The following is a 21,918-nucleotide window of genomic DNA, read 5'->3' on the forward strand; positions in this document are numbered from 1 at the left end:
TATTTAAAAGAAAAGAAGCAAAATCATAGTGAGAATATTATATACTCACCCCTGTTTGGGACTTTCAATATGCCCTGTTGGTCTGTTTGTTATAGAAGTTGATTGAGGTATTTTCACTACTAAAGCATGGTATAAAGTCTGGCAATGTTTTCTTGTGTCCTCTGAAATGTGGACTGAATTCAAGATCCTTTATAAAGAACACAAAAAAATTATTCCAAATAAAGCATGTTAGAATATAACAATGGTTTATTTAAAAAAATGTTCTACTGACTTAGTATTGATTCTGTCTGATTAAGGCAACATTTTGTTATGATTAAATACAGGTAACTGAAGGCCAAAATCATTTACAGGTACTAAGATATGCTCATCCCTTGAATTTTTACTAGATAATAATCTTGTTCACTTTGGAGATTCCTTATATCGTCAGTTTATCAGAATTCCAATGGGGACTAACTGTGCACCACTTATTGTGGACCTGTTTTTGTATTGCTATGAGTTACAATTTATGACAAAAATCAGCAAAGACCCATCGAAACATCTGATTTACAAAGGAGTAGGTTCAGTAAGACCCCTTTTTGGCCCCAAAATATAGCAGTTTTACAAAATTGTTAAAATGTAAACCTTTAGTTATTTATTGGACAGTAGAATGCTTCTGCTACATAAATATGGGCTGTTTTTGACAATACAATGCACATATATCCGGTACTAGCACCATTAAGTCATGCTAAATTACTGAAATCCTCATAATTCTAGCATTTTAGTTAAATTTTAGACGGTTTTCGTGTAAAATGAAAGTGGCCGCATTCGTGTTCATCCTTAATATTGAAATGTAAGTTGTATTTTATGATAATACATAACATATATAAGGCCAGGATTTTTTAATTTGTTGGTTTACGGATCCGCCGACCCGATTTTTCCGATTTCCAGAATAAAAATAAAATTGATTTTTCATGCTTTTTTATTCCCGCCGACCCTAACAAATGCATTATCCCTGAAAAATAATAAAAAATAAAAAAAAAATTTATGAAATGAAATGCATTAATCACTAACAAAATTGATAACACTTTCTGTTGTGAAAAAATAAAACTTCCAGTTTACGTTTCTAAAAATAGACAAATCAATTATAACTGACCTTGAAATGTCGTTTGCGCAAATAATATTGCGGAACGAAACTTGTGTTTAAAACCGATTACACAATAAGTTCGTTTCCCTTATTTGTCATCAGTCCGTAAGATGCATCATCTCATAGAATTAGACTTGTCCAAATGTGGACAGGGTAAAGGCATCAAGTTGAAGTACTGAATATTAACAAATTATTTGGAATTTTCTTGTTTCATAGATAATAAAATCAAAGTGATGGATATCACTCATGGAAAGATTAGAACAGCAGTTTGAATTATTTCATATTAAGGTATGGTAGGGAAAAATGAACATTAATAAAGCACTATTGCTGAAAGTTGCATTTACAGCAGGTCTCTTTAGAAGGAAACTTGCTTTTCCAGTATGAGGATAAAATGAGCTCAAATTAAATAATATGAGTCTCTAAATTTGCACAATTTTATTTAAACTGCAGTTTATATCTAATCGAAATTATGTTGCCGGTTCTGAACATGTTTCAAAAAAACAAAAAAATGCAAAAATTCTTCTAGCAAATGTTACCAAATATCCTTGTAAGACATAAATTTAGACCAACAGCTAAAAGCTTTAAAGTGCCAACAAAAATAATCTAAAAATGTTGTTTTGGGGCATTTTGTAAGTTGAAACAGAGGTTATATGGCATTGAAAATTAAAAGTTTTAGAGTGCCTTTTGATCAAATTTTAATGTATTTTTCAACACAGGGCATTTTCAATTTTATTTTTCAACGTAAACTAATTAAAAAACTAATGCTATTGAAATGTGGATTATTTCTTGATTGCAAAATATATATTTACTTCTAATAAAAATTCAAATGACTAAAATAGACATAATGATTGATGGGAAATAAACTAATAAACAATGTTTTTTTTTATAATTAAAAGTTTATAAATTTTAAAACTGTTTCAAGCCAATTCCTGATAAAAAAGTGAACTAATCTAAATTGTTGATTAATTACAGATGATTATTGGAAATTTATCAAGTACATTATAGGCCATACTTGAATACCTTTTATATATTCATATTTATATTCATATTTCATTTTTTTAAGATCTTGCTAATCCATTAATCATTTATCTTTCAGATATAATTTACAGAATTACTTTATGTAATGTAGATCAAAAGTAATTGGCAATAAATAAATCTATCATCCTTATAAATATCAAACAAATAATACACACATTTGTGTAATCAATTATGAATTCAAATACTTGTGTATTAAGAATTAGATGCATATTGGAGTGGTCTACAATTATGTAAGACTGATGTAGATAGGTAATGTGGTCAATTTGATTGGCAGTTTAGGAGGTGGGGCATTGTAATTAAAAGTCCACCTTGTCTCTGATTGTTTAGTGATAATGACAGTTGTCAATCATACTAGTTGAATCAATACCCACTTACCTAATCAAAATGTTTTTAAAAAAGCCTGCACATCAACACACATAATGACATACATTCTTGAATGAACTGCTCCAATAATATACCCAGTTTTTTCAGTTTATTTGTGTATTATGTGCACATACATGAGAACTATAGGGAACTATATTTTATTGTGAATGCATTTATTAACAGTAGCTAACCTGTCCTGTTGTTAGGGAGGGTGGTGCCTAAGTAAAGATTTAGAACAAGTTCTAATCTTTCCAAAAATTATCGTCCATTTGGATAAAAAACGGGAACGCGAGACAACAGATTAACCCGATAATCTCGTTTTCCAGTGGACGAGTCTATTAGGTTTTTAACACGTGTGTTGAAACTTATTTTCGTACGACGTTTTTACATTTTTTTCTTTATCAGTTTTCGTGCTTGAAGATCATTATTCACCAAGTTTTCTGGAATTGATAAAGAGCTACGCGAATTTATTTTTCTTGTTTCTGAAATGACGATTTAATTTCGTCTTTGTCCGTGCACCCCCCTTTTTTTACTGTAAATTATTAGACAATGTCATGCGATGTTTATAACAGTTGAGCAATAATATTTCATCGAACTAAAATTTAAGAAATGATGATAAAATAGCATAACAAACATATTGTTAGAAAGGTGAAATATATATTGATTTTGCATATTTTTCTGTCTTCAAAGATGATTTTTTTTCTTTTTTTTTTCCCGACCGACCGACCCGACTTTTTCATGGGGAAAATCCGTAAACCATCAAATTAAAAAACCGTGGCCTAAAGGTTTAGGATGAACACGGATGCGTCCACTTTCATTTTTACCAAAAACCATCTGAAAAGTGACATTTTTCGGCATATTAGGTAGATTTTTCATATTTGAGCTTGAATCCGATCGTTTTTAATGACTAAATCTGTTAAAATCTTTCACATTAACTAATTAATTCAAATAAAATAGAAACTTAAGTGTTTAAAAAGTGGTCAAAATCTTTCGTCAGATGAACCTGAAATTTGAGGCAAAAATCGGTCCTTACCACTCCTTTAATAATACTTTTAGATATTTTGATGATATTTTGGCTCTCAATAATGACGACTTCAGTATGTATACTCAAGAAATTTATCCTGTTGAACTTACTTTAAATAAAGATAATACTAACAATCACCACTGCCCTTTCCTTGTTCTTGATATATATATCACTAATGGAAAGCTTAATACTAAAATTTAATTATTTATGATAAAAGAGATGATTTTTCATTTCCTATCGTTAATTATCCATTTTTAGATGTTGACATTCCCTTGTCACCATCTTGTTTATATATCTCAACTTGTACGATTCGCTCATGTATGTAACAATTTTTTAGATTTTAACGAGAGAAATTTATGCATTACTGAAAAATTATTACACAAGGGTTTTCGATATCACAAACTAGTCAAAACATTTACTAAATTTTATCATCGGTATAAGGACATCATTCGTAAATATAGCTCAACATGCAGACTTCATAATATGTTCAGGTATTTCACATCCAATTTTTTATGGAAATATTCTTTATAAAGCACAAAAATGTCAGTATTCACCTCAAAAACAAACAAAACCTTTAAATAGACTTATTAAGAAGGGATATAATTTCGATACTGTTGTCAGGTCATTAAAGATTGCATATTTTGGTGTTAATATTGATTCACTTATAGGGTCTTTGCATCGGAACATACACATATTTATTCAAAACCAGTTGTTGGCATGACACATGTTATGTTCTTCTCATATATGTTATGATGGTAGGATACTAAACCCCTAACGGGAAGGATTGTGCCTGATATTCATATGATGAAATCATAATCTTTCAATCAGTTTAATTGAAGTCTGGAGCTGGCTTGTCAGTTTACTGCTAGTAGTCTGTTGTTATTTATGTATTTATGTATTATTGTCATTTTGTTTATTTTCTTTGGTTACATCTTCGGACATCAGACTCTGACTTCTCTTGAACTGAATTTTAAATGTGAGTATTGTTATGCGTTTACTTTTCTACATTGGCTAGAGGTATAGGGGAGGATTGAGATCTCATAAACATATTTAACCCTGCTACAATTTTGCGCCTGTCCCAAGTCAGGAGCCTTTGGCCTTTGTAAGTCTTGTATTATTTTAATTTTAGTTTCTTGTGTACAATTTGGAAATTAGTATGGCGTTCATTATCACTAAACTAGTATATATTTGTGTAGGGGCCAGCTGAAGGACGCCCCCGGGTGTGGGAATTTCTCGCTACATTGAAGACCTGTTGGTGACCTTCTGCTGTTGTTTTTTCTATGGTCGGGTTGTTGTCTCTTTGACACACTCCCCATTTTCATTCTCAATTTTTATGCCCCACCTACGATAGTAGAGGGGCATTATGTTTTCTGGTCTGTGCCTTCGTTCGTCTGTCCGTCCGTCTGTGCCTCCGTTCTTCCATCCGCTTCAGGTTAAAGTTTTTGGTCAAGGTAGTTTTTGAAGAAGTTGAAACTAAGTACACTTGTTCCCCATGATATGATCTTTCTAATTTTAATGCCAAAGTTTTGACCTCAATTTCATGGTCCACTGAACATAGAAAATGATAGTGCGAAGTTCAAGTTAAAGTTTTTGGTCAAGGTAGTTTTTGATGAAGTTAAAGTTACATCAAGTTGAAACTTAGTACACATGTTTCCTATGATATGATCTTTCTAATTTTAATTCCAAATAAAAGTTTTGACCCCAATTTCACGGTCAACTGAACATAGAAAATGATAGTGCGAGTGCACTATGGACACATTCTTGTTATCATCTGTTCATATCCATGGATTTCACTAGAATATCATTTAATAAAAATTAAAGAAACAGAATAGCCACTAGAAAGGATATGAAGATTAAAAAGTTTGAAATTTTGCCTGACTGTGCCAATATCTACTAGAGATAGCTGAAAAAGAGAAAAAATCACCTAAGCTGTAGTGTAATCTTGCATATAAAAGTTTCTCTGATCCTTTTACAATTTCTTTTTTTCAAGCAAAATGGCACTTGTTTTCTTCTTTCAAACATAAAATGGCAAATGAATATACCTGGTTAATATGACTGCAACACCGTATTCCAATAAAACTGTTTTGTTTTTCCTGTTGTCATGGCAATAGTTGTCACAAAGCTTTACACCATAGAGTATACACTAAAAATAGAAATTGATATCACAACAATACACATAGAAATGCTAAGGAGATGAGGGTTTGAGACTTAATCAATCTCCAAAGTATCTTTATAACATCAATTTAGCTCTACACCAATTGCATAATAAAGCATAGTTGAATGTGCATTTATATTATATGTAAATTTTTGTTATTATTTTTTTTTAACACAATATGCATGTATTTATTACAAATCTTATAGTTTAATTGTAAAAGAAAAATACAAAAGTTCCAATCTTTCCAGAAAATACTGAATTTTCATTGTACAGGTATTATTTCTTAATTTTGCACCATTTATATATGAATCAGACAATTCTTTTTTTTTAATTCAGTACTTTGCAGAGGTGTATGCTATTTGTGTCTGGGAATTGTCAATCCTTTTTTTAGATGCAGAAAGTCATTATGATATGTAGAGCGTAATTTTATCAATTTGCCAAAATAATGTAATGATACGTCTACAATTTTATGTTTTCTCCTATTTTGCTTCATTGTTAGTGAACAGGATAGTTTTCTGTATTATATCATGATATGCTTGAGTTACAGTATATTGGGCTTGCAATGGGAAAATAACAGGAGTTAGTATTCCTGACCTTAATCTTATTTACATAAGGTTGAGTAAAAAGTAATTGAAATAACATCATTCAGGGATCAAATATGTTCCATAAAGGTTTAAAGGGGGGAATTAAATGAAAATTTTAAAATAAAATAAGTTATATATTTGGATACTTTTTCTTTCTTAAAAAGCATGTCACTTGTGTATAGATAATAATATTTTTTTTTACCAGAGTAGATTATTTTTGTTTTATTTTTAATGTTAATGTTTTGCATTTTAAGGGGAGGATCAGCTCTGAAATAGTGCATTTCCTAAAGGAAATCTACATAGCGTTTTGCTATTTTGTATTTTAGCTGAAAAAAAACATACATTTTCAAATAGCTATCTTCTCATATTTTATTTTACAATTCTATCATTAAGTTTAGCTTCTTACAAAATGTGTCATTTTGTCACAACCTGTAGCTTGAGAAAAAAGCAGTGATCTATCATTTTTATTCTATTTTTGAACATATATCAATATATACATGTACTAAGTTATACAAAGTATGAACAAATACTATCATTTTTAATTTATACTCCCATAACTCTAGCTTAATGGAATTTCGAAATAAAATACTAATTCAGATTTAATTGCATCATAATCTGAAAAGCAATAGCTTAACCATTAACATTATCTTCTAACAAGATGGAGCAAGAGTGTAATAAATCCCAGAAACAAACAAATATATTTTAGTTATTTTATGTTTTCTGACCCTTTACTCACAATGTAAACATTCTCATGTCAACTGGACATACTGAATGAAAGAAATAAGACATCAAAATTGTCAAATGTCACATTTTTGTTATAATTTGCTAGAAGGCTATTTTGGAAAATTGTTAAAAAAAAAAAAAAAAAAAAAAAAAAAATTGAATAGAATTAATAATTGAATTAAATTCAATAAAACATTTAGCCATTTTGTGGAAAAAATATATCTGTAACTATACCTAATAATATTCTTTAATCAATCAAACATAATCAAATAATTACGAATTTTTGTTGTTGTATTAAATTAATACAATTATCAAATATATTAGTTAACATCAATACTTATTACAACAAAGTCTCATACCTGTCAACTGACCCGGATTCTGCGGGTGTGACCCGAGATTTTCACAATTCTGAGGGATCACCCGGATCATCCGCCGGGTCATTGAAATAACCCGGAAATTCCGAAAATGACCCGATTTCACCCGTATTTCTTAGCCTTCAGATTGATTTTCATAAGTAATATTCCTTTGAAATACCGGCAAATTCGTAATTCTTTCATGAACATGCAGTTCATCTAGCTATGTAAACTGTCAAATTAAGTGACCCATTAAGTGCATGGCTTCACTTGACAGCTTTGGTGTCAAACACACTGTTGCCAATTACCTTAGCTTTAGGTCGTAAATAAATTGCCCTGTTGTTTTACAAAGATATTTCAACTAAGAGTTACTTCCCCTTATTTGTCACCATTCAAAATTATTCCTTATATTTACGTTTTATGGGTGAAAAAGATTAAATCATAATAATATAAAATTCAAATACATATTGAAAAATAACTTTTCATTATTTTTATACCTTTATACAATTTAAAAAAAAAAGTTGAAAATTATTGTTTACATTTATACTTCCTTCAACTGTATTACTATATTTTATCATAGTCTAATTTCCTTGTCAATGAGGAGATGAATGTTCATCCATGTAATACCTCTACATGGTATGTTTAAAGGCTAGTAGTCTCATTTTAAAATTACATTTGAAAAATAAATTTTAGATGATGACAAAAAGTCAAGGACATAAGATTGTGATATACAAGTTTATAAAAATCTTTAAAAGTGTAATGAAATAATAATAAATAAGATTTAAAATGACTTAACCAAGTGAACATGCATTGATGTTTTGGTATCTTTGATATACATTATAAGAAAATGTACCATAAATACTGAAATTCAGCTCGAAAAAGTTCGTACGCGTTATGACCTGAGATTTGATTCTTCAATGCAGGTCATGACCTGCATTTTCATCGTCACAGGTTGACAGGTATGAAGTCTAAAAAATTCAATTTAAGTTAAATAAAACATACAATATCAGAGATTAAACATTATAAATAAAAAAACAAATACTGAGAGATTAAATACAAAATATAGAACAAAATGATATCATTCCAAACTATTAAAAATGACCTATACAATTGTATGGACTTAATCATGTTTGATTGTTATCAGGACAACTTCCTGTTGACAAAGGTGTGGATTATGCAACAACTGCTTTGATCTATTGATAAATATTTATGAGAATTAAGTTAATAAATTTGTTTAAAAAAATGATCATAAGTTATTTAAGTTTTGCAGAAACATTCATATCTTTAATTCCTCATAAATGAGATTCAATGAACATACAATTAATAAATATAAGCAAACGTTACAACATAATTACACACAAATTATAAGTATAAGAGCAAAGTATAAGGTAAATACACAAAAGATGATATATAAATAATCTATAAAAGCAATGTTTAAAGTATAACTGCAGTGACACATCATGTATTGACACATCGTGTATTGACACATCTAATAACACTGTCTAAGAGATCGACTATATTCTGCTACACACTGAATAACATGTGCATGACACAGCTTGAGAAATTGAACCGATTCATCTATGCTTGAAAAAATTGTCAGTGGTTTTCGACAGAGTAACATTTGAAACAGGATTTCGTCGTCATACATGTTTAATTCACAGTAAAGCTGCACTGGAAAATTGTCACTTAAAATGTCCCACCAGACTTCTCGCTGTGCATTAGTACTTGGACAATTGCAACAAGCGTGTACATAAACATCTTTAAAATTCCTTGAACATGTATCACATATATTACTTGTTGTATTTGGTATTTCAGTTAGTAATTTAGTGATTAAAAAAGAATTTTTAATCTCATTAAAAGAATTTGAGTGTTTCCAAAATTCTGTAATTGTCACTGACGTATGAATATTCCTGAAACGTGTGAAGCTGTCATCTGAAATAACACGGTTTAACCAATTGTTTAACTGTATACTATCGACTGCGCTATAAACAATAGACTTCCAAATTTGTTTTGTTGGAAATGTTCCATCTTCAATATAGTCAAGAAGGTAACTCATAAGTCCATACTGTTTTAAAATGTCAACGATATCTGGAATAAATCCGTAGTGTTTCCTTTGAGAGTCTATAAAGAAAGTAAACAATCTGGTGAGAAATATTCTCTTAGAAAGAGAGGAAATGTCTAAAGTACACAGTTTTTGTAGGAAAATAAGTTTTCTTTTGTCTATATATCCTGTTATTGGATGAATACCAAGAATACTTTCGCACATATCAGATCGAGTCGACGTTTTCAAGTTGAGAATATGTTTCACTATAAAATGTTGAAACCGGTTTAAAGTAGCTTTATCATAAGATTTCATGTTATTCCACATCTCACACCCGTATAAAACACTGGGTAGTATCACAGTTTTATATAGTTTGAGTAACACACACGGGTTTGTTGCATTTGTCTTTATGCCATTCAACGCAAAGTATGCGTTTCTGCCTTTTCTGCAGGAACTTTCAGTTCTTTGATTTGATTTAAATCGATAGTTTAATTCTATACCTAAGTGTAGATAGTTATTAGCTATCGGAATACGTTCATTACCAATAAACCATGGAAAATTGACATTGATCTCTCTCGTATTCACAGAAAATTGAATGATACATGACTTATTTGCATTGAAGCGAAAACGCCATTTCTTTGAATATTGGTTACACACATTAAGCATACGTTGTAAGGATGCTGGAGATGTGTCAATACATGATATGTCATCTGCAAGAGCAGGTGCACAACAATTGATATTGAAAATACCTGTATTTGGATTAAATTTTTCCAGATCACATATTAAATCATTTATAAATACTAAATACAATAAACCTGAGAGCACACCTCCTTGTCGTACACCTTCTAATACAGGAAAAAAACTTGATTGACATTGATTGACAATAACTGCACTTTTCGTATTATAATGACAGTCATTAATTAATAACCATAGTTTACCATTTACACCAAGTTTAAACAGTTTGTACATTAAACCTATCCTCCATACCGTATCAAAAGCTTTCCTGCTATCAAGGAATGCTACAAAAATTTTACTAAATAATTCAATATTATGAAATATAGTTTCATGTAAATTAAAGGATGCAGTAAGACATCCGAGATATTTCTGAAAGCCTTGCTGCTGAGGGTTCGGAAAGACACTTCCATCAAAGACATATAACAACAATCTTGATTTAATAACATGCTCAAACACTTTGAGAACACATGGAAGTAACGTGATTGGTCGGTAACTGTCCGGCGAGGTCTTCGGTTTATTGTTGCCTTTAAATAATGGAACAAGGAGACCTAGTTTCCATCCATTAGGGATACGACCTTTACTCACAACTAGATTGAATAACGATGTTAAGCATCGGACTAAAGTATGTCCACCATACAACAGATGTTCATGTTGAATTTTGTCATGGCCACTAGCTTTTCTACGCTTCAAGAGTTTAATTATACCATCGACTTCACTTTCTTTGATAATACCACCTGGTAAATACGCGTTTTGTTCATAACAAGATTTTAATATTTTATTGTAATCAAGTTCAATCTGTTGTCTCGTGTCATTATCATACAATTCATCACTGTCCGGCTGGTAGAGTTTCGAAAAGTAGTCCATAAATGCATTAGCGATGCTCTCGGGAGTGTTGCATATATTATCATCTTGGATTATTTCAGGATAAATTTTGGACGAGACAGTTTTATTACGTTTAATAAGTTTCCAAAAAAGACGGATATCGCATTCAGCTGCCTTATTAATGTCATCGTTAGTTTGTTGTATATATTGTTCATACGCAGCCTGTTGTATATTTCGGAATTCATGTTTTGCTCTTTTGTATAACTTATATGAATCATAATGCATACCTCTAGGGCGACCATCAATAACCCAGGCTTTTCGTAATGTTCGTTCCTTCTCGTGGGCAATCTTAACACCAGATGTCCAATACGGTTTAGTAAAAGGATTAAAACTGCACTTGGGGACTGTTTTATCCGCTGCAGCATGTAAAATAGTCACCATATCATTGTATAAAGTATCAATATCTGCATTATCCGAGTCCATTTTCTTTATCAGAATTTGTAACGGTTCGTGTAAAAATTGTTTATACAGTTCGATTTGATCGTCCGTTATTTTATGCCATGCTGGTAGCTTACTAAATGAATTCAATATTTTATGCGGATTATGTTGCAACACTATTTCGGCTAAAATTGGTAAATGATCGGATGTACTACTAACCGAACCCTCGCTAAGTATTTCATAAGACTTAAGCTGCCTATATATACTATCATTCATAAGAATATAATCAATCATTGATGTCTTATTAATAAATGTATAATCTGGCCCTTTATGTTTAATTTTTCCACCTGAAAATAGCAATTGATATCTTTTAACAAATTTTATTAGCTCCGCAGATTTGTACTTGTTTGAACATAATTTATCTTTCTCAAGACAACTGGCATTTAAATCCCCTGCGATTATAACATTGCCATAATTACTATAATGAGTATATAATGCATCTAATATATTAAGTTCAGTTCTATAGTTATCTACAGATTCATCAGATGGTAAATATGCACCAAAAATAAATAATGACCCTTTAGATGGGGTTTTGATCTCAAGACCAACAATTCTTTCTGAGTTCGTATCATGAATTTCATTAATAGAAAATTGAAGTGTGCTCTTATACAGGATGGCAATACCACCTTTGCCATGATATGCGTTATAAAAATTAGGCAAGGAATCAGCTTTACATACACAATTATATCCTTGTTCAATACTTGACAAATAATTTAAGGATCTGGTTTTAAGTTTATGTTCAGAGATAATACAAACATCACAATCAGTACTTCTTAATAAATTACTCAAACATACAGTAGAAGACATAATACCTCTTACATTCCATGCTAAAAGTTTTAGACTAGACATTATAAGAAACAAGGTAACCAAGGTAACAAGGGAAAATAATATTTGACACTGCATTTTGATTGTTTATTATGAGTCTGGTTCATGATGAGCATCATCCGTAAAGCGTTGATTCCATTCACGGTTGCTTAACCATTTTCTACAATACACGCCTTTCGGCCAAAAGTTTTCTGTTTCAACAATTTCCGCACAGTTTTCTGCGATGTTAAGCTTCGCAGATATCCGACGATCATTGTTCCTTGTGCTAAACAAACGTAAGTATGTCACATGTACATTTTTAGTTTCTAAGTAACTTAAAATTCCAGCTCGCGTAGATTTTGAGTCAATTCCTGACAAGTAATACCTAGCCGTTCTATTCTTTGTAACACCCGTAAAAAAGTTTTCATTTGTCGTTTCAACATGGCTAGTGACTCCTTCAAGTCGAACAGGAATTTTATAAGTAATGTTTTCCGTATTTGGTTTTGATATGTCTCTGTTTCCTTCGTTTTGCGTTTCGTGCATCTTGTACGGTAAACCTGTAACATTATCACTATTGTCAGTACCGTTAGAATATCTTTTTTCTATGTTTTGTTTACAAGTTACGGGTGATCGACTTTCTGGTATTTCTGTAGGTGATAACTGACCACTTCTCGTACTAGAGTGTATCTGTATACCGGTAGTATGCGGACTATCTGGGGTTCCCGGTGGGGTTACTTTAGAGGCATAAGATTGTTTTGAATTCCATTTCAACTCGCTAATATTCTTTTGTAGACTTACGCTTAATTTACTATGTCTCTCAAGTTCGGAGTCAAACCGTTTTACATTAGCTGTATACGAATTAAAGTCAAATTCACCAATAGCTTTGGATTGTTGGTTTATTAGCTTGTGGTTTGCGTCATACTGTGTAAATTTACGTTCACAATTGATTAGGTGTTGGTTTAATCGTTCATTCGTGCTCGAAAGTTCTGTTTTTAATTTGTCGTTTTCAGTTTTAATGTTTTTGATAATTCTTTTATTTTCGGTTTCGTTTTTCTCTAATAGAACTACTCTTTCAAGGAGAGTTTGTACAGTTACCCTCATTTCGATGATATTACAATCATGGGTCACAGTTTTACTTTGGTCACTAATTGAATAATGGTCAACTTTTCTGAAAACATCATCAATGCTCGAATCATCACCGTTAAGGAACATATATATTAGGTAGCAGTCTTTTGCATATTTTTGTGTAGAGGAACTTCTATTTGTGCTTTTTCGGGTAAAAAGTTTTCCAGTCGGACACCCCTGGATGGATTTCGCTCTGCTCGCTAAGATAGTACGATACCAAGTTATCGTATTCTCAGAATCATGGGTCAACTGAATGAGTTTTAATACATATGAATCTCTTGGAAGATCAGAGAGTTCTTGGTCTAACAAGGATATAAATTCTTGATTCGGCACAAAATCGGCTATTTGAGAGTTCTGCGTGTCTGAGTACTCGTCAATGGCGTCATTGTTGTTTACATATGAACGACTGGGGGTGTTTATCTCGGTCAAAATTTGGACAATTTGGCTGTTTTGGGGTAAATACTCCCTGAAAGTATCATCGTGAACTTCTTGTAAACCATCGGGCTCATTTTCAATGTTTGTAGTTCCATTTAAATCAGATATTTCACTGTTGAAATCACTAGACGATACAACACGACCATAGACGTCGGCAGCCATCTTTTCGATACTGTACAAAAAAACCTCTAAAGATATCGAAAATTTTGTATTTGCGCCAGACACACATTTTGCCCTCATTAGACTTAATTATCAGTGACGCTCGAATCAAAAAAGTGAAAAGACCAAATAAAGTTTGAAGTTGAGAGCATTGAGGACCAAAAATTCCTTTAAGTTTTGCCAAATACAGCTAAGGTATTCTATTCCTGAGTTAGAAAAGCCTTAACATTTAAAAAATTCTAAGTTTTGCAAACAGTTAATTTATAATTATGACCATATCAATGATACTCCAATGCATTCTGTATACTTAGAGAAACAATAGACTCTTCTGGGTGTTTAGAAAATTAAAACTGAAGAAGCTTAGTTGACTTGCAAGATAAAAGTTCCTTTAAAAATATCAGCAGGTCCTCCCTTCAAACTCCAATCATGTTTTTTTCACTTCAGAGATGGCTCAGATCTGTTGTTAACAAAAAATATTTGATCACATAGATTTATTACAATGTGTACTTGTGTTAAGGTATATATGTTAGCGGCAATAAGTGAAATTAGGCATCAAGCTTAAATCCTAGGCAATAAGCTAACGCCTAGGCAGTAAGTCTATTGCCTAAATGATGTTAGGCATTAGTCTTAAATCCTAGGATTTAAGCTTAAATCCTGAAAAATGTGAGCAGGCATTAAGCTTAATGCCTAAAATGTAAATGCGAGTAAATAAAAGACATTTATTCATTTAAATTAAAATATTTTTGTTACATAATAATATTATGATAACTGTGGCCTGTTTATCGACACTGTCCTAAGATATTCTTAGGACAGAAAATATGATATAGTTAGGATCGACTTACAAAAATTTCTTAGCATTCTGCACATCGAAATCTATCTGAGGATTTCATTTGCTGGGATGTCCTAAGTATTGGCGTAAAAGAAAATAGCAAATGAAACCAGATGCTCCGCAGGGCGAAGCTTTATACGACCGCAGAGGTTGAACCCTGAACGGTTAGGGCAAGTATGGACACAACATTCAAGCTGGATTCAGCTCTAAATTTGGATTGTGATTAAATAGTTGACACAGCATAGGTTTCTGACACAGAATGAATGTGTTCTAATGAACTTAAAATTTTTGTTTCTCTAAGAGCAATTCACTATGCTGTTGAATATTAATCCTCTCAAAAAAATGTTTGAAGAAATTTTCTTTTTTATTTATGAAATTTCAAATGAGAAAAATTGAACCCAATTTTTTTAATCACATCCCCCTTTCCCTTATTCCAAAACTAATCTCAATTAAAATTTCTAATGGAGTTTGCAACAATAACTACTCATTTAAATACATCATAAAATATTAAGATGTAAAAAAACTGCTTGTTATCACTGAATGGTAAAGATTATTTTAATTTATCAGTTGGTAGTAAAAAGTGAATATACATTGTATATTGTATATAACAAAGATTTAAGTTGATTCTGGACAAAGAAAGATAACTCCAATTAAAAAAAAATCTTGCTATTGCACAATATTTTGCAAATAGATATTTCTTGCTTACTATTCTGGACAAAGAAAGATAACTCTAATTAAAAAAAAATTTGATATTTCACAATATTGTGCAATTAGATATTTCTTGCCATTGCGCAATACTGTGCAATTGAAAAGACTTGCTATTACACAATACTTAATATAATAATTTTAGATCCTGATTTGGACCAACTTGAAAACTGGGCCCATAATAAAAAATCTAAGTACATTTTTGGATTCAGCATATCAAAGAACTTCAAGATTTCAATTTTTGTTAAAATCAGACTAAGTTTAATTTTGGACCCTTTGGACTTTAGTGTAGACCAATTTGAAAACAGGACCAAAAATGAAGAATCTACATACACAGTTAGATTTGGAATATCAAAGAACCCCATTTATTCAATTTTGATGAAATCAAACAAAAGTTTAATTTTGGACCCTTTGGGCCCCTTATTATGTTGGGACCAAAACTCCCAAAATCAAACCCAACCTTTCTTTTATGGTCATAAACCTTGTGTTTAAATTTCATAGATTTCTATTTACTTATACTAACGTTATGGTGCGAAAACCAAGAAAAATGCTTATTTGGGTCCCTTTTTGGCCCCTAATTCCTAAACTGTTGGGACCTAAACTCCCAAAATCAATACCAACCTTCCTTTTGTAGTCATTAACATTGTGTTTAAATTTCATTGATTTCTATTTACTTAAACTAATGTTATTGTGCGAAAACCAAGAATAATGCTTATATGGGCCCTTTTTTGGCCCCTAATTCCTAAACTGTTGAGACCAAAACTCCCAAAATCAATCCCAACCGTTCTTTTGTGGTCATAAACCTTGTGTCAAAATTTCATAGATTTCTATTAACTTAAACTAAAGTTATAGTGCGAAAACCAAGAAAATGCTTATTTGGGCCCTTTTTGGCCCCTAATTCCTAAAATGTTGGGACCAAAACTCCCAAAATCAATACCAACCTTCCTTTTGTGGTCATAAACCTTGTGTTAAAATTTCATAGATTTCCATTCACTTTTACTAAAGTTAGAGTGCGAAAACTAAAAGTATTCGGACGCCGGACGACGACGACGACGACGACGACGACGACGACGACGACGACGACGACGACGACGACGACGACGCAGACGCCAACGTGATAGCAATATACGACGAAAATTTTTTCAAAATTTGCGGTCGTATAAAAAATGAAATATTGTATCAAATTCGACCAAAAACATTAATTCACACACCAATTAATTATTAGAAAATAATTACTAGTTTTAAATGAAAGGTTATAAATTTTTTTTATATTATAATTGTAGATCTAAACTCTTTGAAACAAAATATAAGTAAAAAATATAACTACGTTTTATATTAGAATTGAACAAAATAATTGTAAATAGTAAATATTAAATATATAATCGGTAAAATCATGTTGTGCTTTGAGGGACCTGAATTCGAAGCGTCACGGTTTCATACTTAAAAGTTCATAGGAAAATCTCGTGCATCTTCATATAAATACTGAATACTTCAACTATTTTATTTTATTACTGCAAATAACATACGTTTGAGAATGAAAAGAAGAAAAAAAATCAAATTTCACCGATTTTAACAATGCAAAAGTACAGGACCCAGTGTCATCCTAAATATAAAAAGAAGATGTGGCATGATTACCAATATGACAAATTTCCACAAGAGACCAGAAATAAATTAACAAATAAAATATGTTATTTATATTAAAATGCATCAAATAATAATTTAGAAATATAAAAACTGGATAGAAATTTGTGTTAAAAAATCATTTTGTTATCACAAATTGTCGAACTATTAACAAAGACAATTTACTTATCCAATTAAAAAAAAATAGAAAATGGTGTGATAAAAAAAAATCCAATCTTAATTTGGTCTACTTTTGACAAGTTCAAACCAGCTCGACTAATGAAGTGTACAAATTTTCAAATAAATATAATTATAATTATTCTATAGAATCTCCCCCCTTTTTCAATTGGATAAAATTACTTTTTTTTAAGTCTTTTTGATACTTATTTATACCACACAAACACGAAAAAAGTATGAGTTTATTCTGTTTTTTAAAATTACTAAATAAACTTACTAATTTTGAAGATCTGTCAAATGAATGTATATTTATAAATGTAGAATTAGAAATATAAAAAAAAAAACGACTCTTTATCAAGAATAAATCACCCAATATGCATAAATTCCAGAGTTTACTTATTGCCTAAAAATTTCAGGCAATTACTTAATGCCTAGGCGTTAGCTTATTGCCTAGGATTTAAGCTTAATGCCTAATTTTACTTATTGCCGCTAACATATATATCACTAATTACTTCACTTAAGTTATATCTATATTAATAGATATAAGAAGATGAGGTATGAGTGCCAATGAGACAACTCTCCATCCAAGTCACAATTTATAAAAGTTAACCATTATAGGTCAAAGTATGGTCTTCAACACAGAGCCTTGGCTCACACAGAACAGCAAGCTATAAAGGGCTCCAAAAAATTACTAGTGTAAACAAACAGGAAAACCAACGGTCTAATCTATATATAAATAATGATTAAAAAAGTTTGTTTGTTAAAATTGATGTAATGGGTAGATGGCTATAAAGTCTGCATATCTCTTTCATTGAAATGTGGACCACTGCATGTATACCTTACTAGCAACACACTTAACAGGCAAATGAAGCTGGAATTGTTACACAATTTGAAAAAGACAAAAGAAAGACTAGAAATCTTTTTTTTTATTAGTTCTATATTCAAATTATAAGAGCAATTAACAAAAAAAAATTCTGAGAGCTATTTTGTGTTGTTTTAGCATACTGAGAAATCATTTGATTAGACAAACAAATTTTCACTATCTAGACAAATCTTCTTAGAAAACTTACCAAACTGTTAAAAATCATAATTACTAAAATGATTTGCCTTTGGATAATTAAAAACGGAATAAGAATAAAAAAAAGTTTTATCTTGTGTTGGATTATTTTGAATTTAAACTAGACAAACTCCAACCTGAAGTAACTGTATTATAACAAAGTGTATAATTTTATAGCGGACTATGTGGTATGGGCTTTGCTCATCATTGTTTAAAATATAAAAAGTTTTGCATGGAAGCACATGGGTCTATGGCTCACTTTCTTAGTTTTTTCCAGAAATGCTATGCAACTCTTATGCAAGTACTTACTCCAAAAAGTTACAAAGTTCAACTTTCCCCCAAAAGAGCAAATATTAATAAAAATTAAAAAAACAAACTGACCCCAAGCACATCTTCATATAAACCCTTAATGGGACAGACTTTCAGTTATCAATAAGAGAAAAGAACTATCACTTTGGTTATCATTTATGATCATGTGCAACAAAATGTCTGTCATAATATATTCCTATCTATATCAGTGACACCTATTATGAATAGACAAATCTCTCTGTTGGTGGTATTGCAAAACATGAGCTATGAGCAATGCCAGATCTATAAAGGTGTAATAATAATAAGGTGTGTTTGGTGCCATCCTATCAGTTTCCATGTGTCATAACATGACAGTAGATTGTGATTGCAGAAAATTATAGTATTAAAGGAAAAAAATATTGAACAATTATCATTTTTAACTTTCCTAAGTTTTCAGTCCAAGTTCTTTGAACCCATTCATACATGTCCATGTTAACATAAAATATAAAAGAATTTTATTTTGGGTTTTAAAAATTCTATTCCAAAATATAATGGAATTATTTTAGTTAAAAAAAGTTCTAAATATACCACAACTCAAATTTGTTATTCTGTACCCATCAATCAAATTTCAAAAACTATTTCTAATCTAATAAAGTTCTGGACTTTATTCCTTATTTTCAATTTGCCATCTTTTACCATTAACTATGATTGAAAATCCAAAAGTGAAAGATAATAATAAGTGTCATCATTATGTCACTAACTTACATGTGTATGTTAGATATTATCTTGTCTTTTTTTTACAGAATAAAAGTAAATAAAACTAAAGAACTGTTTTTTAAATTAACATCATTTAACTTTTTGATCTTATCTTCAGTATTTCCTGTGTGAAAAGAAATGATCAACTAATGTTTTTCTTTTGATCTGTAGAAATAATTGTATTACAAACAGTTAATCATCTACGCCAGATTTAATCCTTTTTACACCTTTCCTGGTGTGCCCTTTAGGGACAAATGGTCATTGTCTAGTACAAAGGGCTCACAGTGGGGGATTAACAAGAAGGGGGTGGCAGTTTGAATGACAAGCTGTCATAACAGACATGTGTAAAATGACTTGAGTATCAATGCATGTGTGAAGTCTGCTGAGTATAAATTAAAAATCAGGTCTGAGATGGAATCATAAAAGAATAAGATCCCAGATAGACAACAAGTGCTTCTTAGTAAGGAATATGGCTGACCATAATGTACAACTTAAACAACTTTTGAGAATTCAGGAAAAGATTACTACACACCAGAAATTAATAGGTAAATTAATACTTTTAATCAAATTTAATTTCAAAACCAAATCATTAAAGACAATTTGCAAAAATTAAGGACGGATATATAGTTTGTGTTATAGTCCAAATCCATTTTACTTAATAATATTTCATTAAAAAAAGGTCATTTGTTGATTTTCTCAAGCAAATTTAAACACAATAGTCTATTTGGTTTTATTTAAAATTAATGAAAAGCAGAGATGTTGGTGAAAATTCTGCTGAAAATTTTAATGTTATCAAAGTATACAATTTTTAATGGTGAATGAATACATGCTTCAATAATATCTTTACCATTGATAATCTTTATTTTTCAGAAAGCCAAATAAGACAAAGTGACCAAAGACTATTTAGAAGTACAATAGATGAGAATATATCAGTTCAAGTGCAACAACTTACCAGGAAATCTGTTCTGGAGGGAATTGCTAAGATGTTAGTCAAAGTCAAAGAAGCAACAGACAAACAGATAGAATCTCTGGCTCATTGTGATAGAGATACAGACTTCACGCTTGACTCATCGTTGGACAGTACAAACAGTCAATTATATGGGCCATCAATCTTGAATTTGAAAAGTGATAAGTTTGCAGGACCAATTACAGAACTTTTTACACTTCAAAGAAATGTATGACGCAAGCTTAGCCTAAGTTTTAAGACAGTGCTGAAGATTTACTTTGTGCTTTTCATGCTTAGGAGTTATTGAACAATACTGACAGTGCTAACAAATTTAATGGTGCTTTATAAAAACCTTATGTGTCAAATACAGTTTATGTGTCATACAATGCTAAATTGAAGATAAATTCATGAAACTTATAAACTTGTGTTTGTTTTTACTGCTCAAGATCAGATAATTTTAGTTGCCTTGTCAGTCTATATCTAAATGGTAAATGGTTGAATTTAATTTTAAACAACTGGCTTTCTCTAACATGACAAACAGAATTTAAACTGGAAGAAAGTGAAGTAAGTCTGGGAAAATTTGATTTTACATGAAGTTGGTGACTAATTCTTTTTCAGGTTTAAATTTTTGTGGATTCAGGAATAATTATGTTTTTGTGAATACTTCCTACTGTGGACTTTACAAATTAGTCTAAACAATAATGGCTTTAGTATTTGTACAAATAAAACAAATGATCTTTACAATTTATACTATATTAAGGACATAGTCAATACAGAAACAAGGACAGATAAAATCATCCAAATTCAACTCACTGTTTTCACAACATTGCTAGTTATACTTTTGAATTTTAGTCTTAAATATTATGATCTTTTTATTAGTCCTTATTGGTTTTGAATTATCAGTAACCCAAAGAACTCTCAGATCTGACACTTATATATAGTGTTCTTTTAGTTGTTAGGGATGAGGGATTGATAAATACCCTGCCACATCAGGTCTGTGTTTTTGTTTCATGTTTTTCTGCTTTGAATCAATCTGATGAGTTAAGCCTTTTTCAACTGATTTTTATAGTTATTCTTATTGTGCTGTGAACCAGTGTTCCATGTCAGGTGAGGGGTTGCAATCACAATCATGTTTTACCCTGCCACATTCTTTATGTGCTTGTCCCAAGTCAGGAGCCTGTAGTTCAATGGTTGTTGTTGGTTAATGTTTGTCATATTTGTTTTTTGTCAATTGTTTTGTTAAAAATTAGGCATTGAATTGTTTTACATTTTTCACATCAGGCTTTTTATAGCAGACTATATTGTATGGGTTTTTCTCATTGTCAAAGGCTGTATTGTTGCATATAATGTTTATTTATTTGAACTTTTGTGGATAGTTGTCTCATTGACAATCATACCATCTTATTTTGGTAAATACCAAATTGAATTGAATTGAACAATAGTGCATAAATTTACTTTGTGTACAAAAAATAAGAAAAAAAGCTACGATAGACCTTTTCTGTATGGTTTGCCGTTATAAACAGAACTGACCACATGAAATAAAGCTGTTTATTTAATA

At 30.8% G+C, this 21,918-nt stretch overlaps 2 protein-coding genes across 7 annotated transcripts in view; one reads left to right on the top strand and one right to left on the bottom strand.

Moving 5' to 3' along the window:
- Window positions 1–21,918, bottom strand: part of LOC139523874 (uncharacterized) — an 88,234-nt gene that overhangs the window by 3,210 nt on the left and 63,106 nt on the right. For all 6 annotated transcript variants that reach the window (XM_071318243.1, XM_071318240.1, XM_071318241.1 and 3 more), the window contains 2 exons: window positions 5,591–5,691; window positions 50–187 (listed from right to left, as the gene is read on the bottom strand). In XM_071318243.1, the coding sequence (XP_071174344.1) occupies window positions 50–187; window positions 5,591–5,691 (239 nt within the window). The remainder of the gene's footprint in view (window positions 1–49; window positions 188–5,590; window positions 5,692–21,918) is intronic.
- On the top strand, window positions 19,712–20,781 carry LOC139522446 (uncharacterized). The gene is made up of 2 exons (XM_071315952.1): window positions 19,712–19,959; window positions 20,285–20,781. The coding sequence occupies exons 1-2, from the start codon at window positions 19,884–19,886 to the stop codon at window positions 20,593–20,595; spliced, it is 387 nt and encodes a 128-aa protein (XP_071172053.1). The 5' UTR covers window positions 19,712–19,883; the 3' UTR covers window positions 20,596–20,781.

The sequence above is a fragment of the Mytilus edulis genome, chromosome 5, assembly GCF_963676685.1.
Source record: "Mytilus edulis chromosome 5, xbMytEdul2.2, whole genome shotgun sequence".
In the NCBI taxonomy this organism is placed as follows: domain Eukaryota; kingdom Metazoa; phylum Mollusca; class Bivalvia; order Mytilida; family Mytilidae; genus Mytilus; species Mytilus edulis.